Below are 25,290 nucleotides of genomic sequence, written 5' to 3'. Positions count from 1 at the left end.
CCTCTGAAAAAGTGTAGTATCCTATGCAACGAGTGACACATGTAATGTAACTATTATTTAAGGAATTAAATTCTCTTTCGGTAGGGCGAGTCCCTAACCCATATCCACAATCTGTAAAATCTTGTGTTTTTATCAAGGTACAATGTATATGGACCAAAATCTTGCTCTGTGAAATAACTGTGACATAATAACATTGTTATTTTAAGAGTCAAAGGTGTAAATTTTACATGGAACGTACCATTGTTAAAAAGGGGTGGGCCATATTGTTGAAAATGTGGCCAGACATGTACCCCATATAGTGATCAATGCATGTTGAATCGTAACTCGAGTGTGGTCACTTTTGATATTGAGCAGCGTTAGCCATGTTTCAAAGCCAACAAGGGTGTAGTACAAATACGCCAAGCTCAATTTATACCATGTTGATTGTGAGACCATTTTTGTCTTGTAACAAGCCAACCTGTGTAGATATAAAACAAATTCTTTCTGTCAGAGATGTTTAGAAGAAATGAAAAGACGGGTAAGAACTTGTAAAAGGAAACGAGATATTCCTCAGCTCCACTGTAATAACTTCCTCGCTCAGACACAGGTGATATAATAGGAGAACTTGGAGAGCGAGGCGAGAGAGAGAAAAAAAGAAAGAAAGATTATTTCTAAACTGTACATATTGTGTGACATTTTGAAATAAACACACAACTATGAGTGAATAAAAAGAAAAATGTGTCTATGTGCTTTTTTTTCTGTAACAGCAAAAAACAGTTATGCTGTGCCAAAAAGTAGTCGTAAATGTGTAGGGACTGCACCATGCGAATGCATGGAGGTTTTCTGTTTTGTGTGATATGCGACTTGCACTCAAACTGTTATTTTCACTGAGCTTTGCTTTGGCAGAGTGTTGAAACTTTGGCAAGATAGGTTGTGCATGTTGTGGTTGTTGCAATTAGCTGATTTGGGTTTTTGAAAGGTTGATTTTTTGGAAATAGAAGTGCGATGTAGGTGTAATGGGGCATTTTAATGCAGGGCCGCCAATATTAACTTGTCAAAATTAGAGAGATTCTATAAAACAGAGCCATCGTTGACTAGCTTTACATCATCAGTCTTTGTAATGAAGATGGCAAGAATCACCATGCTATCGAACAGCGCCCTCTTGAATCCCTGGTCTGTGTGACTTAGGGATTCTCCTTCAGAATGAGGGAACCTTGAAGTTCTGCTAAGGAAGTGGCTAATTGCACACAGAAAAGGAGAAGGAACACACTGCGAGTCCTTTATACACTCTTTTTTATTTACAATGTACACTGGAATTCTACATTAATTTACAAAAGACAAGTATCCTGAACCTCAAATGTGGATTTAAAGGTCCAAGTGACATTTTTGGAACCCCTGGAAAGAGTGGGGAAAAACTCAACAAAAAACATATTTCTTTGCACTGTTTTAAGACGTTCATCAGTTGAGATAAGTTTCAAGAATGTTTGAGCACAGTTGCAAATGCTACAGATCTCCAAGCAGGAGATATGTGAGAAATGCTAGTTCGCTGACATCTTTTTAATTCAGTCAGCTTGCAACCAGTTTTTTGAGAAAAACGTTCATTAATGGTCTCATCCCAAGTATCCAGGTTCATTTAATTCCAGAAGCAATTGTGCAACTCAAACTACATATCTTTTCTTTGTTCAAAATGCTGGTTTGTTTGGGGCACCTGCATCTTCAAGGCCTGCAATAAAACAGGAAGGGGATTCACTACCTTTTTACACAGAGATACTTCATACCCAAACCAAACTCTTGATAAGACAGTATGCAAAGATCAAGCAGTACACAAAAGGCTCCACTGCTCTGCATGAGTGGGTGTTCATCATCTTTAGGGATAAGAATGAAGATAAAGGAAGTCTCAAAGCTATTTAAAGTGAAAACTAAGTTGCGGTAAGTGCTTGAGAACCCGTCTAGCACCATTTCATTTTTGCTTGCAATATATCGAAAGAGTCCACTCAGAAACTTACCTCGCTGACGCGGTTTGCCGGAATGATGAGTCGGTTTGGAGTATTTTGAGAAAAATAATAATAGTAGGAAAACCGACTTTTATTCCAGAAGGCTCCAGACTAACTCGGTCTCAGGAAAAATTCGTCCCTACTTCAGACAATTCACACGCTGTTCGTGATCGCCACATTCTACTGGCCACTGCATAATACCAAATGAGGCCTAACTGAATGGACAGGAAAGTGCGTTCTAACGTAATCCTGTACAAAACAAAACAAAAATGACAGCGCGCGGTCCTCAGTTGCTGAGACGCGCGGCCTGTGGAGTTTTTGTTGTTGTTTATCAAGCGCCTTTGATTGTTTTTAGAGGTGCTTGATAGGCGCACACTAATTTTGCATGCGCACAAAAGAGGTTTTTGATGCGTGCGTTGTAACAACTTGGACCATTACTGCGAGTAGCCAGAACACGAAGCGCTAGTTTATACAGGCCGCTCCCATAGGACAACACTGTACAATCAGAGGGACAACCGTTACAACTCATCCCGCCGTCAAAGCGAAGCCGAGACGAGTTATCCCCGAGTCCGAGTTTAGCCTGACCCCGTTCGGGTAAGTACTGAGACTGAACCTTTTTGGTTAATATTTCGCATTTTCGTCGTTACCCATCGAATATCTTGTTATAACATCGTTATCCTGCACATTTCCTAAGCATACGTTCCCATATGGGAGCGAAATTGGACAACTTTTGCAGGCGTACCAGAACTTTGTTTGGGCTTTAAGAGGTTGAATGCCGAGGTAAAGTGATTGCCATAAGCTCAGTGCATGGACGATCCGGTTCCTACATGGAATGAGTTCAGTATCCCCAATGAAGTATACATGTAAAAGCAACACAAAATCTGAGACTGGCGAGATATTTAGAGGTTCCATGTTAAAAAGAGGAGAGCGGTACATAAATATAAAAACTGTACAGGGAATTTTTCATCTTTTTACAAAACAAGACATTTAGTTCCTTGAAAAAAAAAAGTCATAATAATTTAAACAGTAACTGCAAGATATGCTGTCCAGTACAATAAAATATATCATTCATAAGATACTTCATATAATTTCTTACAAGCAAATCAATTATACGTAAATACTTGGGTTAAAAGGAATAATCTGCACAGAAAATCACATCAAATCTTTCATTTGACAACAATGCCCCTTAAAAAATACAATACCTTTCTATGTACTTTGCACTGTATATCTCTTCTTTTTTTTTCCATCCTGTGGTAGAAGGTGATTTCCACTTGCATTATTTGTGTGTCTTATACATTCATTAACCTCTTGTACCACCTCTTTGGTCATGAAAAGGCATAAACACACAGTAAATATATCTGTGAAATTGCTCCCCAAACAGATAATGTGGAAAAAATAAACATTGCAAAACTCAGCTTTTCATTTCTGACAAAGGTAGAAATGAATGTCATACAATGTGTCAACAAGTTTGAACATAAAAAATCCCCACAGACTAGTATTTTCAAATTAGTGTCACATTCAGCAAAAAGGAACAGAAAAGAAAGAACAAAAACAAAGCAACAACAACAGCAAATGCTCTATTTTTCTATCCATATTCAGTATCGGTTCCAAGCGTAATTCCAAAAGTCTATTTGTAATGATACTACTGTTCTGTTTCAATTTATGAAGCTCACAGAGTCAAGAGCGAATATAGATATTTTCTGGCATACAAAATCATAATTATCAGGTAGCCTCTTCAAATTTCTAAGCTGGTTTGTGAATAATTGTACCCCACAAATATTTTCTATATACTGTATACGCCATATATTTCGCAATTCTAAATTTTCGCGAATCGGGAATTCCCGCCGATTTCGCGAGTGGTTAAATTCGCGATCGTGAAGTCCTGTACTGAATGGAGAAATGTACATGCGTACGTCACATTCACATAGGGATCAGAGTCAATATTTTTGCGTTTCTTTAATTTTGCGAATAGCACCCGATTTGCAAAATTCGCGAAAATAAAAACCTCGCGAAATATTCGGCGTATACAGTATGAAGTTTCTTGGAAGATGGTCCCACACATGAAAAGTCAATTTATATTTCAGGTTATTGTACAGATTCACTAATCAAGTGCATCAGGGATTTACCAATATATGACTTACACAATGTCATAATCCATGGCATACACTCTACATCTCGTGAAAACTTCATACACACAGAATTCAATCAAAATCAAGACGATGTTCTCTGTACGATCAGGGCCACGTAGTCTAGTTTGCAATCAAATGTGAAAACTAATTTACCTCAATATCAAATTATAAAATATCCGGCACTCAGGACTTCTACTTGACTATGTCGGTATGACAATTCATATCACATGTAGCAGCGAATGCAACATTGCCAAGATTTGTTGGCTTCCACAGAAACATTTAATTGCAACAGAATAGACTCTTACTCCTTGTCAAAGATATTAAAGGTACAATATGTCACCTATCACTATGTTACTCCATAATAAAGTTGATAAAAAATGTCAAATGCATGACTTGGTTGGAAATTCAGAAATTTCACATTTTTTTCAAATACAAAAATCTTTTATTTTAACCACTCTTCCCCACACATTTCTCAGCATAGATGCTTCTATAAAAAAAAAAAAAGTTACATGGCTTTTAAAAACAGAATGTTTTTTAAGAGTACTCATGTATTGCAGTCTTAGAATAATGTGGCACACAGGGGGTTACGTACATCCTGGCATGCATAGTTGATGATCTTGAATGTTTGGAGACAACCTCATACTTCGACAAGTATTGAGACTCGTTGCCAGTCGCTATCGACAAACGTAATGTCGGTGAAAAGATGCAGACTGTCTGCCAGTTCTGTACCTTATACGCTACCAAGAGAGTTCCCGCTAACTTGCTGATTGGAGTGGACTCACGCCACCTCCTGTGAAGCAATGGAGGGTTCGGATCTGTCGACAGTGGTGCTGGCGCTGGCGCTGCTGCTCCGACGGATGAATGTCTCCAGGAAGTTGACCAGACCCGCCATCCTCTCCCGACGCAGGAATTCCATGTACACGGTCTTGTGGGCGCTCTTGATCATACGGGGCTCCACCTGCTTGTCGGATGGCTGCGTCTGTACGACAAAAACAAAACAAAACAAAGACTACCGTAACTATCTCATTGGTTGAATCATTTAAGTCATTTTCTTAACTACACTGAAATGTCTGCTTAAAGGGAGGGTTTAGTTTTGGTTGAGATAGTGCTTCAGGTTCCAACTTTTTTTTGTGAGATAAAGAGAAACCTCTTATGAAATATGAAAGAGCAATTAACTCTAAGAAGGATTCAGAGTTTGAGGAAAATTGGTTTTAAAATGGCTGAGATATCCAAACACAAATAGATCCTACTAAAAGGAGGAACTCACCTTTGATCAGAACCACTTAGTTTCACCTTGTTTTGAATATCTAACCATTTTAAAAACCGATTTTCATCACATAAACTTTGAATTCCTCTTTGAATTGTATGCTCTTCAATACAGTGAAACCTCGTTATAACGAGTTCGGTTATAACGAGGTGATCGCGTCGGTCCCGTTTTCCTTTGCGTGTAAACCTATAGCAGAACGAATCGGTTATAACGAGTTCGGTTATAACGAGATTCCGGTTATAACGAGGACAATTTCGGCGCATCATGATAAAGAAAAACATAAGCAATTTGATCGGATATAACGAGGTTCCATTTCTTGACTAAATTGTCGCTTTCAAACACGCAACAAACGAAACATTGAAAACCAAATTCACGCTATCTACGTCTTTTTCACGTTTTGCAGAGAACCGTTCCTTCCATATTTTTTTTTAAACCACACAATACGACACAGGAATGCCATCCGATGTTCCTACTGAATTATTAAAGATAATCATTCGATTTTCTTTGTCGCGAGATACGCGTGCGTGATGTTAGGTCAGACCACAGCGCAACGAGGAAAAAAAAAAAGGATAACTCATTCAAAAACTTTTCATGTCAATAGCGACACTTTAGGCCAAAAATGGACAATTGGAATGCGTGTTTATATCATCATTATATCCTTTCCATTTTTAGTTCCGACTTCCAGGTCTTTTGCTGGATAGCAAAATGAGTGCGGATGATTAACGCCGAAATAATTAATGAAATCATCGCGATCCCGCCGGGTGACAGTAGCGTAAAAATTGTTGAATAACGCATGTTAACCTACTTAATCGGTGTTCAGAAAAAGAAGCAAACGCATTTATTAGTTTGAAAAGATCTGAATTTGTTCATTATCATTTAACAAATGATAATTTGAATATGAGTGTGTATGATTAAAACCAAAATAATTATTGAAATTATCGCTATCCCGCCGGGTGACGGTAGCGTAAAAATAGCTGAATAACACATGTTAACCTACTTAATCGGTGTTTAGAAAAAGAAACAAACACATATATTAGTTTGAATAGATCTGAATTTGTTCATTATCATTTAACAAATGATAATTCAAATATGATGTGCATGATTGAAGCTGAAATAATCAGTGAAATCATCGCGATCTCGCCGGGTGACAGTAGCGTAAAAGATAGTTCAATGACTTAATCGGTGTTCGGAAATAGAAACAAACGCATTTAACAGTTCAAGAACGGAATCGATGCACAAAACATGAAGAGATTTTCGGAAGAAAATAAAGAACGTATTATAAATCCCTTCAGGCTCAACGATCATACATTGTATAAAATTACAGCCGAAATGATTCATGAAATTATCGAATTCCCGCTGGGCACCAACAGCGTAAAATACCTCGCAAGTTAACGGTAAACAACGCACGTATGTTACTCTGAGATCATCGCGATCTCGCCAGGTGACAGTAGCGTAAAAAAAGTTGAATGACGCATGTTAACCTAAATCAGAAAAAGAAACAAAGGCATTTATTAGTTTGAATAGGTCTGGGTTTGTTCATTATCACAATTTTTACACTGCATTTCACAATGAAGATTTTTCTTTCTTTCAGAATGGTCTACCAGGTACAGATTTGCGTAAAAAGGATCACAACCTTCCACATTTAGTCCTGTCGCATATTTTTCAAGAACGGATGTAGAAAACGCGAAGAGATTTTCGGAAGAAAATAAAGAACGCATTTTTAATCCCTTCGGACGCAATGATCATACATTGTACAAGATTACAGCCGACATGATTCATGAAATCATCGCATTCCCGCTGGGCACCAACAGCGTAAAAATACCTCGCAAGTTACGGTAAACAAGGCCTGTATGTTACTCTATTTGCGCTGTTGCTTAGAAAAACTTCACAAACAAGGTTATTACAAAGATTCAACTCATTTCAGCCCCTACTTTTTCGTCTAATTCACAAATAATTTCCCTTTATTCTCTCAATAATAATGATCCATAATTGTGTAATAACAACGCAAAGGATGTTCTTCAATTCCATTGATGGGTACATGTATGATGTTGTGCTATGTTTTTTGTTTGTTTTTGATGCGTACGGATATAACAAGGTACCGGTTATAACGAGGTAATATTGCCGGTCCCACGGACCTCGTTATAACGGGGTTTCACTGCATGTTATAAGTGGTTTCTAATTAGCTTGCAAAGAGTTAAAACTTGCATCCTCATCTCAACCAAAGCTATACCATCTTTCATACCATCAACTCCCAGAAAACACATTATTATGGTTGGGTGCAATTGTCTTCCTACTACAGTCAAACCTGTCTATAGTAGGTCACGCAAGGGAGACAAAAAGAATTCAGTCTTTGTATACAGGTGGTCACTACAGACAGGTTCTCTAACATTTTGTGTGTATCACATGCATGTAATATCATGGTACTTACATGTAAGGATGTATGTTGTATCTGTATAAGTATGCACACGTTTCATGCTGATTGAACAATACCATTATTGATAGCATTATTTTACACATTACAGTGCATAGCATACAGCACACAAACTTTTCACAAGTACACACCTCCTCGAAGAACTTCTTGCAGAAGCCGACAGTTGCCAGACTCCCCTGCATGGAGAACATCTCCTGGGGGCGAGCTATGCCCATCTCCTCTGCAGTCGCCAAGGCAACGCCATGGTCGTTGCTGGGGTGGAACGCCTTGCTCCGCCAGAGACAGTTGCAGAGGGTGAGGATGATGCTGTTGAAAGGCACGATCTTCTTCTTGAATTTGTCCTGGTGAAGAGGATAACATGATCATGGTTATTGTAAAACTAGAAATGAAAATTTTTCCAGTAGGACCACTTTGTTTTACTTTGTTCTTGGATATCTCGGCCAATTTAAAACCGATTCAGCAAATAAACTTTCAATTCCTCTTAGTATTATATGCTCTTTAATATTTCATAAGTGGTTTCTCATTATCTTGCAAAAAGTTAAAGTCTGAATCTCCACTCAACCATAATCATATCACCCCTTTCAGCTGATGGAGATGACATAAAATGCACTTTATGCATACAGTAAGGACTTCATACTATTCAAAGCATATCATTTTCACTGAATCGAGAGAGCTATGTAGATCAGCCCAGACTCATGATTTACATTAGAGCACAAACAAAGTAATGCACTCACCCACTGTTGATGCTTGTCAGCACTCGCTTTCAATGCAGTGAATTCATGCTTATAGCTGCAGAATTATATTAGAAGGAAAAGTTTTAAAACAGAGTAAAAGTGAGAACAAGGAACAGAGAACAAGTCAGCTGGTTAGAATTTAACCATGCAATCACTTTGTTGTTTATTATCAAACTCTTAATGTGCCAGACCCAAAACCCCTCACGTGCCAGACGTTTTTACCCAATGCCAGAAAGTTTACAAACTGGATTAACAATGTAATTTAAAACTGCCATATCTTTGAAACTACATATATCAACTGTTTTGAATTGAGTTCTACACAACAAATTTCAAGAAATGATTAGCCTTGTGTGTCATGTAGTCAGTACGCTGTAATATCTATCTGAACCTGAAATATTGCAGAAATAATCGATATCATTAAAAAATCATCATAAATTTTTGTGTAATATGAAAAGAAAGAGTCAATCGTGATTTTTCTTCAATAGAACGCTCCCTTGACTCTGTGAGAATGTTATAGAGCTACATTTCCTCTTTCAAATGATAACAAATTTGTCTTCTAGAGTAGTATAATTCCAAAGATATTGGCAGTTCATTTTGTCTTTTCAATTTCTTTTTTTGCCTCAGTAATTCATTCCCAAATCTGAGTCCTTTAGTCCCGGATCCCGTATTTGAAACTTAAGTAAATCCCGCGTCCTGGAAGAGTGTCTTTTGTCAACTTGAGAAGGAAGTACCTACTAATCCTTCTTTTGTCTCTACCATACAGGCAGACATACTCTATTGAAATTGGCAGGCCTTTGTCCGCGAGGGGTTTGTGCTCGCACGATTCCTTGGTCTACTTTCCGTCCACTGTACATGTGCATAGACAAGAACAAAAGCATGTTCTTATGTATATGCTAGGGTGGGGATGATTAGTGAAGTTCACCAAGACAAAAGGATGAAAGACTTGACCGATGAACGAAAGCTTGACCCTTTTTGAGGGACAAAATGAAAGCCGCTCCTGTAGGAGAGCACCCAAGCAGAACAATGCGAGTGGAAATGCATAGACAACACACGCAGATTCAGTAGCATACACACGCATAGTTTATCAATGAGACTTTTGATCTATACACAGCTTGCAGAGAGTGCGCTCTCTGTGGATTTTCCTGACGCGAAAAAAATACATCTAGCTGAAAAATCATGTATTTACTCAAAATTTTCCAATGTAAGCATATTTCTAGTGGAAACTATGGCTATGCTAATCAGCTACCAGTACATATCAGTGGCAGTTTCTTGGTGTAACGCATTATGGTACAAAACAAAGCGATCTCAATAAAAAGTTGGACCCACCTTTTATTAGGATCATTCTTTTTTACTTTGTTTTTGGAAATACACTTTAAATTCCTCTAAAATTATATGCTCTTAAACATATCATAAAATGTTTTCTAATTATCTTGGAAAAAGTTAAAAGCTGAATCCACATCTCAACCAACACTATACCATCTCTTTAAAAAGGAAGGTGGATAATTTTTCTCACTTGCAAAGTATCTGGCAGAGTCTGGAGCAGGCTACGGGATCCAAGCCAAACACAGCCCTGTAGGCCAGGGACTTTGAGGGAACCACAAGGTAGGGCTGACTGTGTCGAGTGTACAGGGAGGACACCTAGAACACACAGACACATAAAATGGAGCATCATTAGTGGAGCTAGAAAATCTAAAGGAGACAAAGTTGAAGAGCTGGCTGAGTCCGATTGCAGTAGGAAGAAACTTAGAGTAAACAAAATACAAGTTTGATACAAATGTGAGACTAAATTGCAACAATATGTGTCATACACACTGTACAGTATGTCCCAAAAAAAATTACAACGGGGCCCTCCGCAATGATATCTTTAAAGATAGTGAATCAATCTAAATACAAATTCAGGGTAAGAAACTATAACTCATTGCCCACATCTTACAGAAAACCCCATTCGATTTGCTTCAATGGTCAAAGAGAAATACAGAATTTTGTAGAGGATGTTGGGAATCTCTTCTGTCCAAATTCTGTCTATTATTCACACACAAGAGCATTGAATTGCTAAAATTGGAAGAATCAGACTCATGACGTGCTTTACAACAATCCACATTTCTCTGTGACCGCTTAACCAAATTGAATGGGGTTATCTGCAAAATAGAGCTAAGATGTTATATTTTAAGACCCTGAAGTAGCACTTAGACAGGTTGATCATATTAGGTGTTATCAATTCGAAAATCTGGTTGTAATTTTTGGGGCGACTTACTGAAGTATGTCCCCCCAAAAATTACAATCAGATTTTCGCATTGATAATGTCCAATATGATGAATTTTTTAAAATGCTGCTTCAGGGTCTTAAAATATAACATTTTAGCTCTATTTTGCAGAAATCCCCATTCGATTTGGTTAAGCGGTCACAGAGAAATGTGGATTGTTGTAAAGCATGACGTCATGAATCGGATTCTTCCGAGTTTAGCATTTCGATGATCTTGTGTGTGAGTAATAGACAGAACTTGGACAGAAGAGATTCCCGACATCCTTTACAAAATTCTGTATTTCTCTTTGACCACTGAAGCAAATCGAGTGGGGTTTTCTGTAAGATGTTGGCAATGAGTTATAGTTTCATACCCTGAATTTGTATTTAAATTGATTCACTATCTTTAAAGATATCATTGCGGAGGGCCCCGTTGTAATTTTTTGTGGGACATACTGTACAACACAGGCATTGATTTCAATGACAGCAATCAATGAATACCTCATCATGTATTTTCTTGAATTATAACTCTGTAAGTGTTGGCGGAGGCATTATGTTTTTGGATTGTCCAGCCGTCCCTCCGTCTATTATCAATTTTGTGGACAGCATAACTTCCACAAGAGCATTTTGAGGTATCCAGATGAAATTGGCTCATGTATGTATGAGTGGACATATTTGTATGCAATTGCTTTAGGTAAAAGGTCAAAGATCAAGGGCAAATTCTTCAAATTTCTCTATTTTTCCCATATCTCTGCAATGCCTGTAGGTACTTTCATGTACAGTAACTTAGTGTATACATGTATACCTGAGTAAAGATTCTCTAGGTAAAGTTTTGGTAATTGGGGTCAAAGTTCAAAGGTCAAATGAAAATGCTACTAAAAATTAATGATTTGCTCCATATCTTGGAAATGGCTCAGATATCTTCAAGAAACTTAGTATATAGTGCATGTACTGCCTGAATGCAAAGAGTGTGTCGCATACATGCGCATACCTGCCAACCCTGAGACTTAATAAATCTGAACAAGCAAAGAAAAATTATTCAAAAATCTGAACTTTCATAAATTTCATATACTTTACTATCAACAGATATTTCCAAAAATCAGAGCGCACTGAAATTAAAGCGTTTTCTGTCAGTGAAAAATCTGAATATTCAGATTAAAACTGAACAGTTGGGAGGTAAGATATGCGGTGATCTGGAAGTAGTCATAAAGTAGTCCAAAGGGTGATAATCATCCTCCAAACCCAGTTTGAGTACAGTAAAAGGGGGCGGATCACCTGAGCAGGCACTCACCACTTCGTAGAAGGCTAGGGTGTGGTGCATGATGAGGGTGTGGTTCTGATCCATCTGCAGCGCCACAGAACACATGCCTTCAACAAAGTCTACCAGCTTCTCCACTGTCTCCAGGGGGTCAAAGTAGTCCACGCGGGTGGAAAACATTCCCGCACTGTTTTGAACATTGCAAGATGAAGAAGAAGCAATGGAAACATCACAGAAAAGTTGACTCTTGGATGATTTTGTTGTTTTGGAACAAACAAAATTATGTTTTTAACAAATTCTTTCATAGTTAAATAAAATAACAATTCATTGAAAATGTCTATCTTCACAAAATAAGTGCTATAAGAACATAGGGCAAACTTCCAGCAACTTTTAATCAGGCCAACAAGATTATAAAAATTGAGATGTCACAACCAGGTTTTCTGGTCTGGTATTCTATGATCCTTTGCAATAGCAGTCCATTCATTCAAAGAGTAATAGGTTAATTCTTATAATGCACTTTCTCTAATGTAGATATATATATACAAACAAAAAACTTTTGCTAGATATCTACTGCTCTGTTTTACTGCTTTGAATCATAATAATTTTCCTCTCTTTGTAAAGTCTTTTTTCTAATTTCATTTTGTCACAAACAGTGACAGAACATTTGCTCCTGCCACAGTTGCTCTGGACTAACTTTCTCCAAGGACCTAGGGTTAGGGTAAGGGTTGTGATAGGGTTTTACAATGTAGGTTCAGTTTGATGTGAGGAGTAGGATTAGGGTTAGGGTGATGTCTGTAGGTAGAATTTATGTTTGGCTTAGTGTACACATTTCTCATGGGAGCAAATTGTCGCAGGAGCAAATGTCATGGAACCATCACAAACAAGTTTAAGTTTCTCCATCTCCCTGCTCCCATCCCCCCCCCCCCCTTACCTGGATCCAGAGGTGCTGCCCTCTATCTCCTTCTCCCCTCGTAGCACAGCCTCCTCCTCCTGTTCTCGCTGCCTGCTCGCCACTTCCCTGTAGCGGGGGATCTCCAGGGTGGCGTAGTTCCGCAGGAGCTCCGTCAGAGCGTGCAGGAGCTGGCACTTGAAGTAGGCCGAGGAGCAGAAGAACAGGGTCCGCAGCGGTTCCAGGACCAAATCGTTCAGGACTGCAAAGTGGAGCGTGTTAGAGGTGATATTCAGACTTTGCTAGTGCACAAAGCATCAATGAGCATATCATACATCCTGTGTTCACATTGGACCCAGCATTGCTTGGACAGTCACCAGAGATCTTATCTTTTTTTTCTTTTTTTTTTATGACCGACTGTGCACACTGCTATCTGGACTGTCCCCGGGCTGTGGGGGCAATTGGGGCTTGGGGTGAGCCCTGCCACTTGAAACCAAGCATAGCACATGCACACATTTGATGAGCACAGCTAGGTGCTATCAATTACGGCCCGAGGGACACACTCCCCTCCAAATTCTGTCCCTGGCCCCCGACTTGCTTTGTGGGGACAGAGGGACAAGTCCCAGTGAGTGTTCACAACTATGGTTTTGGAAGGCCAAGTCCTGTGGTGTGGGGACTAATGTGAACACAGGAATTGTCCACATAACATTTAATGTAATTGATGCACAGAAACACGCTTATGATCGAGAAGGAAAGATTAGCATCATTTTCTAATGCCATTGAAAATGCTCAAACTATTCTTACACAGTCTCACACTAACACTCAAAAGAATAGTTGGGATCTTCTGAAAGTAGATAAATCGTCCAACTTGGCCTTTACCAGACACTGTTAAACTTTGTGTCTTGGTCACTGTGATATCGTGTACGAACGAAACACGTCCTTATTTTGTTGTGAGTAAAATGTCACTAAAATAATACAAATTTTCTCCAAAGTAGGATTTTGTTGAAAATCCATAGGAAGATATCTGTAACCTGCATGGTGCTTTATACACTGACTGGCACAGATGTGGAAGGACAAACTATTAATGAATAGAGTGTCCTACCCGAGTATGTACATGTCGCTGATTTTTATCATGGTTCTTACTCAAACATTGAATAATCAGTGTTTATTTACGTTGACGAAGGGCAATATCTAAATCAGTTGCAACAAAAAAACAGTTTGATGCAAGAATCCTTAATTTAGATAATGAATAGAGATTACTTAATCCATCTAACCCCGATTGTGTCACTATGGTCTTCTATCTGGATCGAGGCATTGGTATGCCTGATTGGACTAACTTACAAATTGGACCAAACTTGAGGATTTACCAATTGAAAAAAATTTAGCGAGTTATAGCTAGATGCATGGGCATATATAGGCTGAACTTTGGACAGTTTACTGGCGTAATACTGTTCCAGTTTTAAGATGAAGATGAGTTTATTTTAATTCTCACTGTTCTCACCTTGGAACGGATATATCCTAAACCTGCTGACCAGTCTGAGGATGTACGGCCGATAGTCAGAACCATTCCAGGTCAAGAGGTACTTGGTCAGAAATTGTTCACAGACTGGAACACTCTCCTGGGGGGAAAACAGATGAATAGTGGTGGGTAATCATTGTTTGCCCTCACTCATCAGATCAAAGCAACATGACAACGTTTGGATGATCAACTAAGGTATCAGATTTCCTGATTATGACTGAAAGTGGACTTGCACATCACATTCAAGTTGGCTGTCATAATAACAATAATAATAATAATAATGATAATAATTGCGTTTATACGGTGCTTTATACGGGTGTTTCTTTGCGCACCGGTGCTGTCATGAATAGAGTCAATTCAGGTGAACAGAACTGGACCTAACATTTTTTTTAAAAAGTCACAACAATCTAAAGTTTCCCATGTTTCGACAAATCAGTGATATCAGTTGTCCCTCGCATAGGACATTAAATGGAGGTCTTGTGTGTGAGGGAGTCACCACTCACACACATCAAAGATCTGATGTCATTCATTTCGTTCATCCCAAAGAGCAGGGTGCTAACACGGTGAAGTGGATCACCCCACATCAAAAAACAGGCAATAATGCAGACTCCTCATGGTTCGCACCCAGGTAAACAGCAAAAGTCAGCATATGGCATCAACCAGGCACATTGTGACATATGAAGAAGAAGGGATATTAGCCCCAACCACATACTAAAATTGACAGCGTTCAGTCTCATAAAAATGCCTGTCCACAAGAGAAGGCTGAGGAAAAAAGTTGAATGAAAACAAGATAGCTTGGGAAGTCACAACTTCTGTATACGGCATATATTTTGCGAGGTCTTTATTTTCACGAATTTTAAAAGTCGGGTGCTATTCGCAAATTGAAGAACACACAAAATATTCACTCTAATCTTGACATGAATGCAACATTCCTGCATACATGTCTCTGTTTATTACTGCACTCCACGATCACAAATTTGACCACTCCTGAAATTGTCGTGAAGTCCCAATTGTCGAAAAATTAGACTTGCTAAATGTATTGTGTATACGATATGTGCTGGGGACACGAACGGGGAAGTCACAACTTGAGAGTCTGTAAAACTCCCTGAGCAGTGATGGGCTCACCTGGATGAAATCGGTGAAGTTGATGAGGAGCTGAAGAAGTTGCTCCGTGCGTGAACTGTCACCTTCCGAGTTCATCAGCTCTGTGGGATGGAGACAAGAGAGGGGAAGAGGGAGAGAGTGGGAAGCATGATAATGACTGCATAAAATATCCTTGTAGGCAGACACGGTTCAAGGTTCCGATTCTCAAAGATGCTAGAGCTAGGTACTGTATATTCAGCAAGCTTTTTATTTTCACAAATTTCGCAAGTTTGGTGCTACTTGCGAATTCAAAAACAAGAGGAAAATATTAGGTCTGATCCCGACATGAATATGACGTACATGCATACATTTCTCCATTCAGTACTGTACTCCAAGATCGCTAATTCAACCACTCACAAAATTACCAGGAAGTCCCAATTCGTGAAACATTAGACTTGCTAAGTATATGGCGTACACAGGGTGTCTAGTCAAGTTGTCTCAAAACTTTGGGGCCTTGGCAGTAGATGGCTTACTCTCCCCCTCTTCAGGGATCTTTAGCACGAACTGGCATTTGCATTTCAGATACGAGAAACTTTACTCTTGTCCTGAATATACATTTGATCAAGAAAATCTTAAAACACACACACTTATAATATACACATACACTCAATTTTTTTCGTAACAATTCATAGGTAAAGAGTTACTGACATTCATGTCACATCCTCCATGCACCTAACACCCATTTCATCTCGTATATTCTCACCTATGTGAAGCTTTCTTGACAGCCAGAAGTTGAGTCGATGAATTGGTGGTGATTTCAATTCACAATTTATTGAGAAAATCTTAAAACAGACATACTTATCATATGTGCACATTAAATTTTACCTAAACAACTCATAGCCAAAGATTTGCAAACATTCAAGTCACATTCTCTGTGCACCTAACGCTCATTTCATCTCGTTCATTCTCACCTATCTGAAGTTTCTGTGACAGCCAAAAGTTGAGTCTATGAATCGTGTGGTGATTTCTGCGACAGACGAGGAGGTGCTGTAAGACTGGAGAGCGCAGAACTGCGGCTGCTTGGCTTGGAAGCTTGGTTTGAATACAAACAAGAAAATACAAAACACATCTGTAGAGTCTACTCAATAATTAAAGTTTTCACTGTGTCAATGTCAATAATTAAGGTTTAAAAGGGAAGATTACAAAAAAAAAGTTACCTGCTATCTTAATCATTAGTATTAGTATACATATTGATATTAATCCATTTGTATTTTTTCTTAAATTTGGATGAAAAAATCATCAAGAGTTGTAATCCTCAAATCTTATGCCAAAATGCCCTTTAATTTCACTTTCAAACTAATTTTTTTTTCTTATTTTTTGACTGCTTAGGGCAGTTCTATTTCACCATTCACAGGACAAAAGCGGCTATTTTAAACATAAATGCTTCATCACCTTCCAAAGTATCATATCCTCTACAAAATACAACATATAAAAAAACATGTTAGTGAAGTAAAAGCTTCAGACAATAGAGTTGAGCCTGTTCTAAAGTGGATTTTGACAACAGCTCCTTTCAAATTGGTGTACACTTATGTATTTATCTGTTTAAAAAAATGATTCCATACTTCCTAAGTTTACATGGTATTTCAACTTCTACTTTTTTTCTTTTAAATGAAGAAAAAGAAGTCTCACCTCAAGCCGGTCAAAATTTGTCAGAAATTCATCAAAAGACTTGATCTGACCAATGGAAATCTTGGACATGACCTCCGCCTCCCGGTCAGTGGTCAATGGGGTGGATTGGAAGTCCGGAACTAGGTCAAGTTTCCTCCTCTTTCTCACCTGGACACCAAGAAAATGTACAGAGCCAAACATTGAGTGTAAGACCGGTGCAGTTTCAGGTAATCTAATTCAAAACTTGACATTTCATTTTAATGAAATTAATTTCACAGAATATGGATGGGGAGCTGGAGGGTGTAAGGGAGGAAATGTAAAAAGCAGAATCCCGATGAAGAGAACTGTGAGCACTTTGGTTGCATCATTCTTATGCTAGACATCTTACCTACATGATTATACTTCAGATAGAAGAAAAAACATGCAGAATACTTTCAAATGACAAAGCTAAGTAAATGACACCCATTCTCAGGCTACTGAAGAGCTATCATATTAGATGATATTTACTAACTGCAAAAGGGCACTCTTTTACACTGTAATATGCAAAGATGAAGAAGAAAAGAAATATATGCAAATGAATGTTTATCTTCTTGTTAACTTTTTGCAGTTATGAATATTGCTCAACAAACTTTTACACATTGAAGAAAAAAAACCCAGCACATACAATTAAGTATCTGTCAGCAAATTGCACAATAAGTTACAGACATTTCTCTACCCCCCCCCCCCCCCCCCCCCGTTCATTTTATAAGGAGTAAACACGACCCAGTGTTATGTGTATTGATGAGATTAACCATGTTGCGGACGGAGTGATTTTGATAGAACACGCATTTCCCATAGACACTTGCCTGTGCATACTTGGGACTCGTCCTCAATGGGTTAAAGGTAGGGAATCCCATTTGCATGCCTTAAATGAAGAGTTGTATAAATACAGTGGTATGTTGAAGAGAGTATCATTTTAGAAACTCCCATAAAGTATTGAAAGTGGAAGGTAACATTTAGTACACTTTTTTGACCGTTAGATTTTGAATTGAATTTTTTTCGGGGCTCACCGTAAATTCCAGTACATTACTAGGCTACCTTTGCAGACCCATGCATTGCATGTGTGTCCATCATGTATATTTTGTGAAGAAAGTTCATCAAAACTTACAAACATTTCTATATACATTCTTGCCACACACTCTATATGTTATTACATCAGCTCTTATACTTTTAGATTTGTGTTTATAGATAAAAAATACAGAAGACTGCAACAAAAAGGCTTAGGTGTGGCTGACACACAGAACTACTGAGTAGTTGAGTTTTGTGCATTATTCAAATTGTAGATAACTGTTGACTTCCAAATTTCTCAGCAGTGGCCTAAACAAGTCCCCTGAGGTTCATATTTAATGTTTTGCTGCATTTTGGGAGGTCTGTAAAAGGTATCCCCTACCTTTAAGATGATGAAATTCACTTGAAATTTATCCCTATCATAATTATTATTTTACTTGTGCATAATTCTCCAAGGCTAATGGTGACAAGACCAGTGTAACAAGTTGACGCCTAGCACTCAGTTAGCTGCATATGCCATATATTTAGTGAGTCTATTTTTTTTTAATCCGGACTCCCTGACCATTTTGCCTGTTGTCAATTCCCAATCATAGAGTACAGTTATATTACACCCTTTCTTCCTGTATCCTGTACTGTGTATCAGTACGTGTGCGCATGCAAGTCATACTCATGACGGGATCAGAGTATATATTTTTTAATGCTGTTAAATTCAAGAATGGCACCAGACACACAAAATGTGCAAATATAAAAACTGCAAGAAATATATGGCATATTCGTACAGTAGCTAAAAGCTTTGTAGACATGTGTCTCATGATGTTGCCTACCATTGCTGTCTCCGTGATGGTGCTGTGCCTCAAATCTGCATGAAACGACGAGCCCTCTTCCCCACCACTCCTGGCCCGGATGTGATCCCGTGCCCCATTGATCGCCGCCAGCCACGCCTTGTCCGCCAGCTTGAAGTACGCCCTCTGGGTGGCCGGGAGAGACAGCGAGACCAGGTGGGGAGCGAAGACTTTGTACACAGACAGCAGGCCCGTGATGTGAGGTTGGGTTCCCTGTAGGAGATGTGACAGATTGAGCTTCATGTTCAACAGATTAGTACTTCAAATATACATGAGGGTTAAAAAAACAAACAAACAAACATTTACTTTGTAAGGGTTTCTCATTTGCCAGCTACAGTAATACGCCAGATAACATTAACCAAATGATATCATCATTCATTTCATTTCATTTCATTTCATATCATTTCATTTCATTTCATTTCTTTATTTGTCCAAGTTATGTATAAAAACATGGTATGGAGATTTGGTTTCCTCACACGTTCACTATTGACATATAGAAGAAATTTACAAATCAATTCATGAGCAAACATTTATGAAAGATGCCACACACGAGTTAAAAGTTATCTAACAAAAAGAATCTAAGAAGAGGAAACTGGGGAGTAATACACTTGAAATTATTGAATTCTTGAACAGCTCAGTGTATCTAGCAGACAAGATGAGAGAGGAACAGAGGGCCCTACTCACCACTTTGCGCTGGACACCAAGCAACCGTCGGACCCTGTGTGCCGTGACGTCCTCCCTCCTGGTCAGCAGGTACAACAGGTGGCAAGCATGGGGACACTGTCAATCAGAGACAGGAGAAAGTGGTTTACCCTCTGACCACACCTCTCTTTGATTCCTATGGTTATCTCTTTCCCAACTAGAGTCACATTTATTGGTGAGCACAGGTGCATAGTAAACCTCGCCTGCGTTGAATATAAAGGGTCCGGAAAAGATCCTGAAACTTGCTCAAATTTCGACTTACAAAATACAATTAGTACATGTCTACATCCATCAAGGGTGGATTTTTTTTTTTTTTTCAATTAAGGGAGTTTTGGACTTGTGCAGGGTTGACTTGGGTGCATCCTTGTGAAGGGGTTTTAACTGCTGCACTTTCAACCAAAAACCATCATTTTTTTATGAACATTCTTGTGTATAAACTGATGAAACATGCGAACAGTTTTATACAATTGTCTCCCTATGAGATATTAATATGACCAAATGTTTCAAAGCAAATGATAAACATTAAAAGTGTTTAAAGATGATTGATGCACTATGATTTGAGAATGGAAGGGTTCACAAAGGGGGGGGGGGGGGGGGTCTGATGGAACCTTAACCCGTTGAGGATGGGCTGATATTGCTACAATGCATATTTCCCGTAGACACTTGCCCGAGTATACTCGAGACTCATCCTCACCGGGTTGATAGAGATAAAAAGAAAAATGTGCAAAAAAAAGATGAAACATATTTTAACTTTGCTGGTCTGTGTAAATGAACTCAGGTAAACTCACTATTGTGTCATTCTCAATGAAGTAGAATATGATGCCATACAGTGCGTGGAGCTGTTCTGTGTTGTCCAAGAGGTCAAAGGTCAGGATAATCCATTTCAGGAGCAAGGCCTTCAATGAGGAACAAAGATGCAATGAAAGAGATGACAGATGTGATTATTTTTGTTCCTTCACCAAATCAGATTCCAAGAGCATTTCTGGATCCAAACACTTCAAATTCTAGATGAAAATCAGATTCTTATTTTCAAGATGCACTCCTTGTTCAGTGGGGGATCCAGAGGGGGGCGCACTGGGTGCGCGCCCCCTCTTTACTTCTTTTTTTTTTTAAATTAAGAAATAAAAAGATAAAAAATGAGGGATGGGCGCGAGCATCCCCCTTTAATTTTGTAAAGGTGCCTCCCCTTTACGGAATTCTTAGATCGGCCCCTGTTGTTATATATACTTCCCAATGCTTGGGATTTAGTTTGCATGCATTAGGCTAAAGTTATGCCCAGTAAGCCATAAGCAAGCATGTACTCATTGTCAGGTGCAACCTTTGTTTCAGAATCTAAATATCTCAGTATAGCTATGTGCTATTGGCCATTTGCAACCAAAGTGTAAATCAGCAATCAAGATGACCCCGAATATTATCTGGTAAGCAATAGGCCAGTTTGCTCGTGTATTCATATCCATGAATATTTTTCTACTAAAGGCCTAGTAACAAGACATTCCATCTGCCTGCATCTCAATATCTCAACATCTCAATGCACTTTGCATGTGATAGCCGTTGCCATGTCGGGCAAGCCTCGGAAAAATTTTCTGCATGTCAGGACAAAGCTTTGTTTTAAAGGTATGCTTACAATATCAATATGTAAGAAAACTAATCTATTGACCAACTGGATGGAAGAATTCAAATCTAGACAGAAAAGATGTACTGTATACCGTAAAAGTAGATATTTTCGCGCAAGTAATTTTTTCACGCTCGGCCAGGTTAGATAGTTTCGCGTGTTTTTAATTCTACGGAATCATGACATAACTACTGGAACATATGGCAAGCAAAAATATTCGCACGCTTTTATTTTCACGCTAATTTCTGGTTGCGCGAAATGCGCTTAAATTTAAGTACTGCGAAAATTACAGCTGTAATGGAGTCAGTCGATGGTATGTCACCTGTAGGTCATGTGATGGCTTGTTGGTGCACATCCATGAGATGCACTGAACGGCCGCCTCCTCAGGGACGCAGACCGACGGAATGAGGCTCTTTACCAGACGTGAGCTGGTGGAGTCCGCTGTCATGGATGCAGAGAGAGACAGAGGGGTCACTAATTTGAGGGATGTGTTTGTCGTCATGGCCACGTACCATGTGACATTTGAAAATAATGATAACAACTTGCAATGGCAACTACAAGCAATGATCTATACAGTAACAAAGAGACGATTTCATAGTCTTCTGTTACAGCTTTAAAAGTGCTGGTGCCAAACAAGATATTCCGGCACAAAGGCTTCGGACAGTGGGTTGGAACCAGGTACTTGTAAGCATTGTTAGCAACCACTGTGTTCACATATATTTGGGCTATGTGACGTTGTATTAGAACCAGCTTTCATGGCTATCAATAGCTATGACACACTAGTACTCTACACTTTCTGGATTTGTGGAATCTGTTAATGAAGTTACATGGTTGCTTGACAAACATGATACATTCTTTTTTCCCCCTTTTTTTTTTCATGCAAGGGCTCCATCACTAACACTAGGAATACTTGGTCTCCTGAAACAAACCAATCTCTAAAGAGAGGACTTCTCTGCATCTGAAGGTGTCTAGAGTATACTTTCATGTACTTTGCAATCTCATTTACAAGTTCAAGTGTAGTGTATTCAAAAGGAGAAGTCAGTAAACTTTTTTGTATTTCATACTAAGCTGCTTTTGAGATGGTTATAAACTGGTGTCACAACCTTGTTTGAGGCCTAAGTATTGGTTTGGTAACTGCTCTTACTCTGAACAGAATCCCAATACTTGCAAATAAGAGGAATTTTTAACCCACTGTATGAAGCTACTCACCTAAACGCCCAGATGCAGCAACATCCGCCAACTGGATAATGTGCGTTTGATCGAGGCCATTCGCCTGAGACTCTTTGACGATGGTTTCGAGGGCAAGACTCAGCTTCACATTTCCACGAACTTTTAGGTTGCTTGATGCTACAGCAGAAAATAAATTGACAAAACCTTTGGTCAGCAGACTTCGACTCTGGAAGTGTGGCTGCTCACTGAGTGTACTATTACAGTTATCACAATACAAGCACTCACGAACACAGCATTAAAAAAAAAACACCCAAAAATATTATTCATACACATCTACCTCATCATCACTGACTGCAGAGAGAAAGTAGGTGAACATACAACTTCGATCCACTATGATGCTCAGAAGTGATAGCATACATAATGGGTTCATTTTTAATGGCTCACACATGCTAAACTTCTCATGTAATATAACTGCTTCATACAATGTAGTAGAGAACTTATAATTTGAGTACTGTAATGATGCTTGGTTACAGACTGCAAGACAAAGACATTGAACCCCCATTCCACTTTTTGTTCTTCTTTTGTTCGTTTGTTGTTTTTAGTGCATAAGACCAAGGAAATGTAAACTTCATGCCTTTCTGCCAATGGGTCAGTTCATCGGGTTGGGCTAACAATTTTGCATGATGTCCATGTAACGGAGGTATCAACTTTTCATTTCAAAATGAAGATCATTGCAAATGTGTCAATATAAACTTTACCCCTTGCTATAGTGATGCATATTTACATCAGAAATCTTTCATGGATTTGCTGTTACATGGACAACACATTTATATAACACTCTTAACAATAAATTCTCTGGTCTAACTTTTACAATACCCATGATGCTTGAGCTACAAAACTAAATGGGATACCGTTTTCTTTCTGAAGTCATTACTGGCAGATATTTGCTTGGTTTTAATGAGGCCTAGATTATGAGTTCGAGTCTGTCACAAGAGATGACCGAACCCCATGGACTGACCCTAACCTCGATGATACTGTGAATCCTGAACTTACCATCTGTGAAGAAATGGACAGCCTTCTGTAGCTTCTTCCTGGACTGTGGAGTCTCCTTGCCTGCCAAAGTCTGCGGACTTTCTTGAACAGAAGAAGCAGCTGCCATTGGGTGAGGATGACCTTTGAACTTCTAGATCATGTCAAATCGCATGCTGCTGAATCTTCTGACAACAATCTGAACCTGTACGGAAGCAAAAGAGTTTTACGAAAATTAATTAAGGCAATAGTGGATGAACAGTTCACAAAATCAATCTCAGCTACAGACAGTGTTGCCGAAAATTTTCTTTTTTTTTTTCTTATCAAGTCTTTTTTCAATAAAATCATTATTTCAATTTTTTCTTGTCTTTTTACATCTGTGGGATATGTCACACAGTATTCACACTTTATGGCAAAAATGAAGAATTAACCCGCTGAGGACAGTTTGATTTTGCTACAACACGCCTTTCCCATAGACACTTGCCCGAGTATACTCGGGACTTGTCCTCAACGGGTTAAAGAAAAAACATATTCTGGAATTGAAATTTCATAAAAACTGCAGAGTGGCACAACAAGTACTGTGTTTGTTTTTGTTTTTTCCAGCATTGGTCTTGAAACTGACAAAAACTCACCGTGCATTTTGACCAATATGTCCTCATCACCATTTCTACACAGGATACTCATGTTGTGCAATTATAGTTACCGGTATACAAAATTGGTTGTGGAGCAATTAAAAGCAGACTAACAGATTACCCTGAATGATGCATACATGTATAGACCAGCAGCTGGCAGTCCAATGTGCCAACTGCTAACCCATGGCATTGGAGAAGAGAGAAGATACAAATTTAGCTGTTATGGCTGACTACCATTTGTAATGCCTGGAAGATTTGCAAGAAGTAATAAAGCTATCAAAAGAACACAAAAGCTTATGGGCAATTCCGCAGTTAGGTGGACACGACATGGATAAAAGAAATGTGCCTCTTCATCTTACTCTTTAATTTAGGCTTCAACTTATGCCATGGATGTTCACCAATCATTATGGTCTTTCAAATTTAGTAGATTTTATTTTTCGTATTCATTGGTTTTGCGAGATCTTAAACCATCATTTAAAATGTACATGTGGGACCGGGGACATTGAAATTCACTTAAAATATAAATGCAAATTACAGTGGGTTCCTTTGAAAATATTTCCTCAAAGTTTTGCTAAGGGGTAAAAGATGAATACAATTACATACTCCAGAAGTCATGTGACATTTTGTCAATATTACAAAAGCGTCAAATGACCTGCGGAATTATTCCGGACAAATGTAACGTTACTAACCATAATGTTACTAACCATGCTTTTGGGGGTCTAGCTAATAAATTTTCAGTCAAACTGCTGAAAATATTTGCGTGAACATTTGTCATGATGCAATGATTGAAATTAATGCAGCACTTTGTTTGAAGTAACTTGCATTTTTGCACACTTTTTGTTACAAGACATTGATTTTTTTGTCATGTCCTTTTTTCGTAACGTTACTAACCAGCCCTTTTAGTTGCCATAGCAATTCTAATATTTATTGGATTGTATTTATTCTTTTTTATATCATAAACTTGGGAAGGATGAACATGTTTTTAACATGATTTTGACTTGAAATGAATAAATGGTGATTTAGTAGTAAAAATAAATATCTAAATTTGTTTAAATGCAACGTTA

General features: G+C 38.5%; 1 protein-coding gene across 1 annotated transcript; it reads right to left on the bottom strand.

Annotated features, from left to right (window-relative positions):
* Positions 1–4,668: 4,668 nt before the first annotated feature.
* On the bottom strand, positions 4,669–23,724 carry LOC139734467 (centromere protein I-like). The gene is made up of 16 exons (XM_071645251.1): positions 23,619–23,724; positions 22,605–22,742; positions 21,718–21,836; positions 20,572–20,679; positions 19,766–19,861; positions 19,064–19,294; positions 17,214–17,360; positions 16,496–16,616; positions 15,567–15,646; positions 14,424–14,541; positions 12,965–13,184; positions 12,067–12,220; positions 10,048–10,172; positions 8,535–8,589; positions 7,932–8,141; positions 4,669–5,081 (listed from the first exon to the last, which is right to left on the bottom strand). The coding sequence occupies exons 1-16, from the start codon at positions 23,722–23,724 to the stop codon at positions 4,881–4,883; spliced, it is 2,229 nt and encodes a 742-aa protein (XP_071501352.1). The 3' UTR covers positions 4,669–4,880.
* Positions 23,725–25,290: the final 1,566 nt, after the last annotated feature.

The sequence above is a fragment of the Diadema antillarum genome, unplaced genomic scaffold (assembly GCF_040938485.1).
Source record: "Diadema antillarum isolate AM-2024a unplaced genomic scaffold, OU_Dant_1.0 seq00000526_RagTag, whole genome shotgun sequence".
NCBI classification, from domain to species: Eukaryota; Metazoa; Echinodermata; class Echinoidea; order Diadematoida; family Diadematidae; genus Diadema; species Diadema antillarum.
Note: the sequence above shows the minus strand (reverse complement) of the source record. Positions and strands in the feature narration are given on the sequence as shown.

Coding starts and splice junctions, on each gene's coding strand:
- LOC139734467 (XM_071645251.1), bottom strand. CDS start 23,724: ATGGCAGCTGCTTCTTCTGTTCAAGAAAGTCCGCAGACTTTGGCAGGC. Junction 17,361..19,063: donor CCATCACGGAGACAGCAATG/GTAGGCAACATC, acceptor CTTGGTGTCCAG/GTGAGAAAGAGGAGGAAACT. Junction 13,185..14,423: donor TAGGATATATCCGTTCCAAG/GTGAGAACAGTG, acceptor TCCACTTTGCAG/TCCTGAACGATTTGGTCCTG.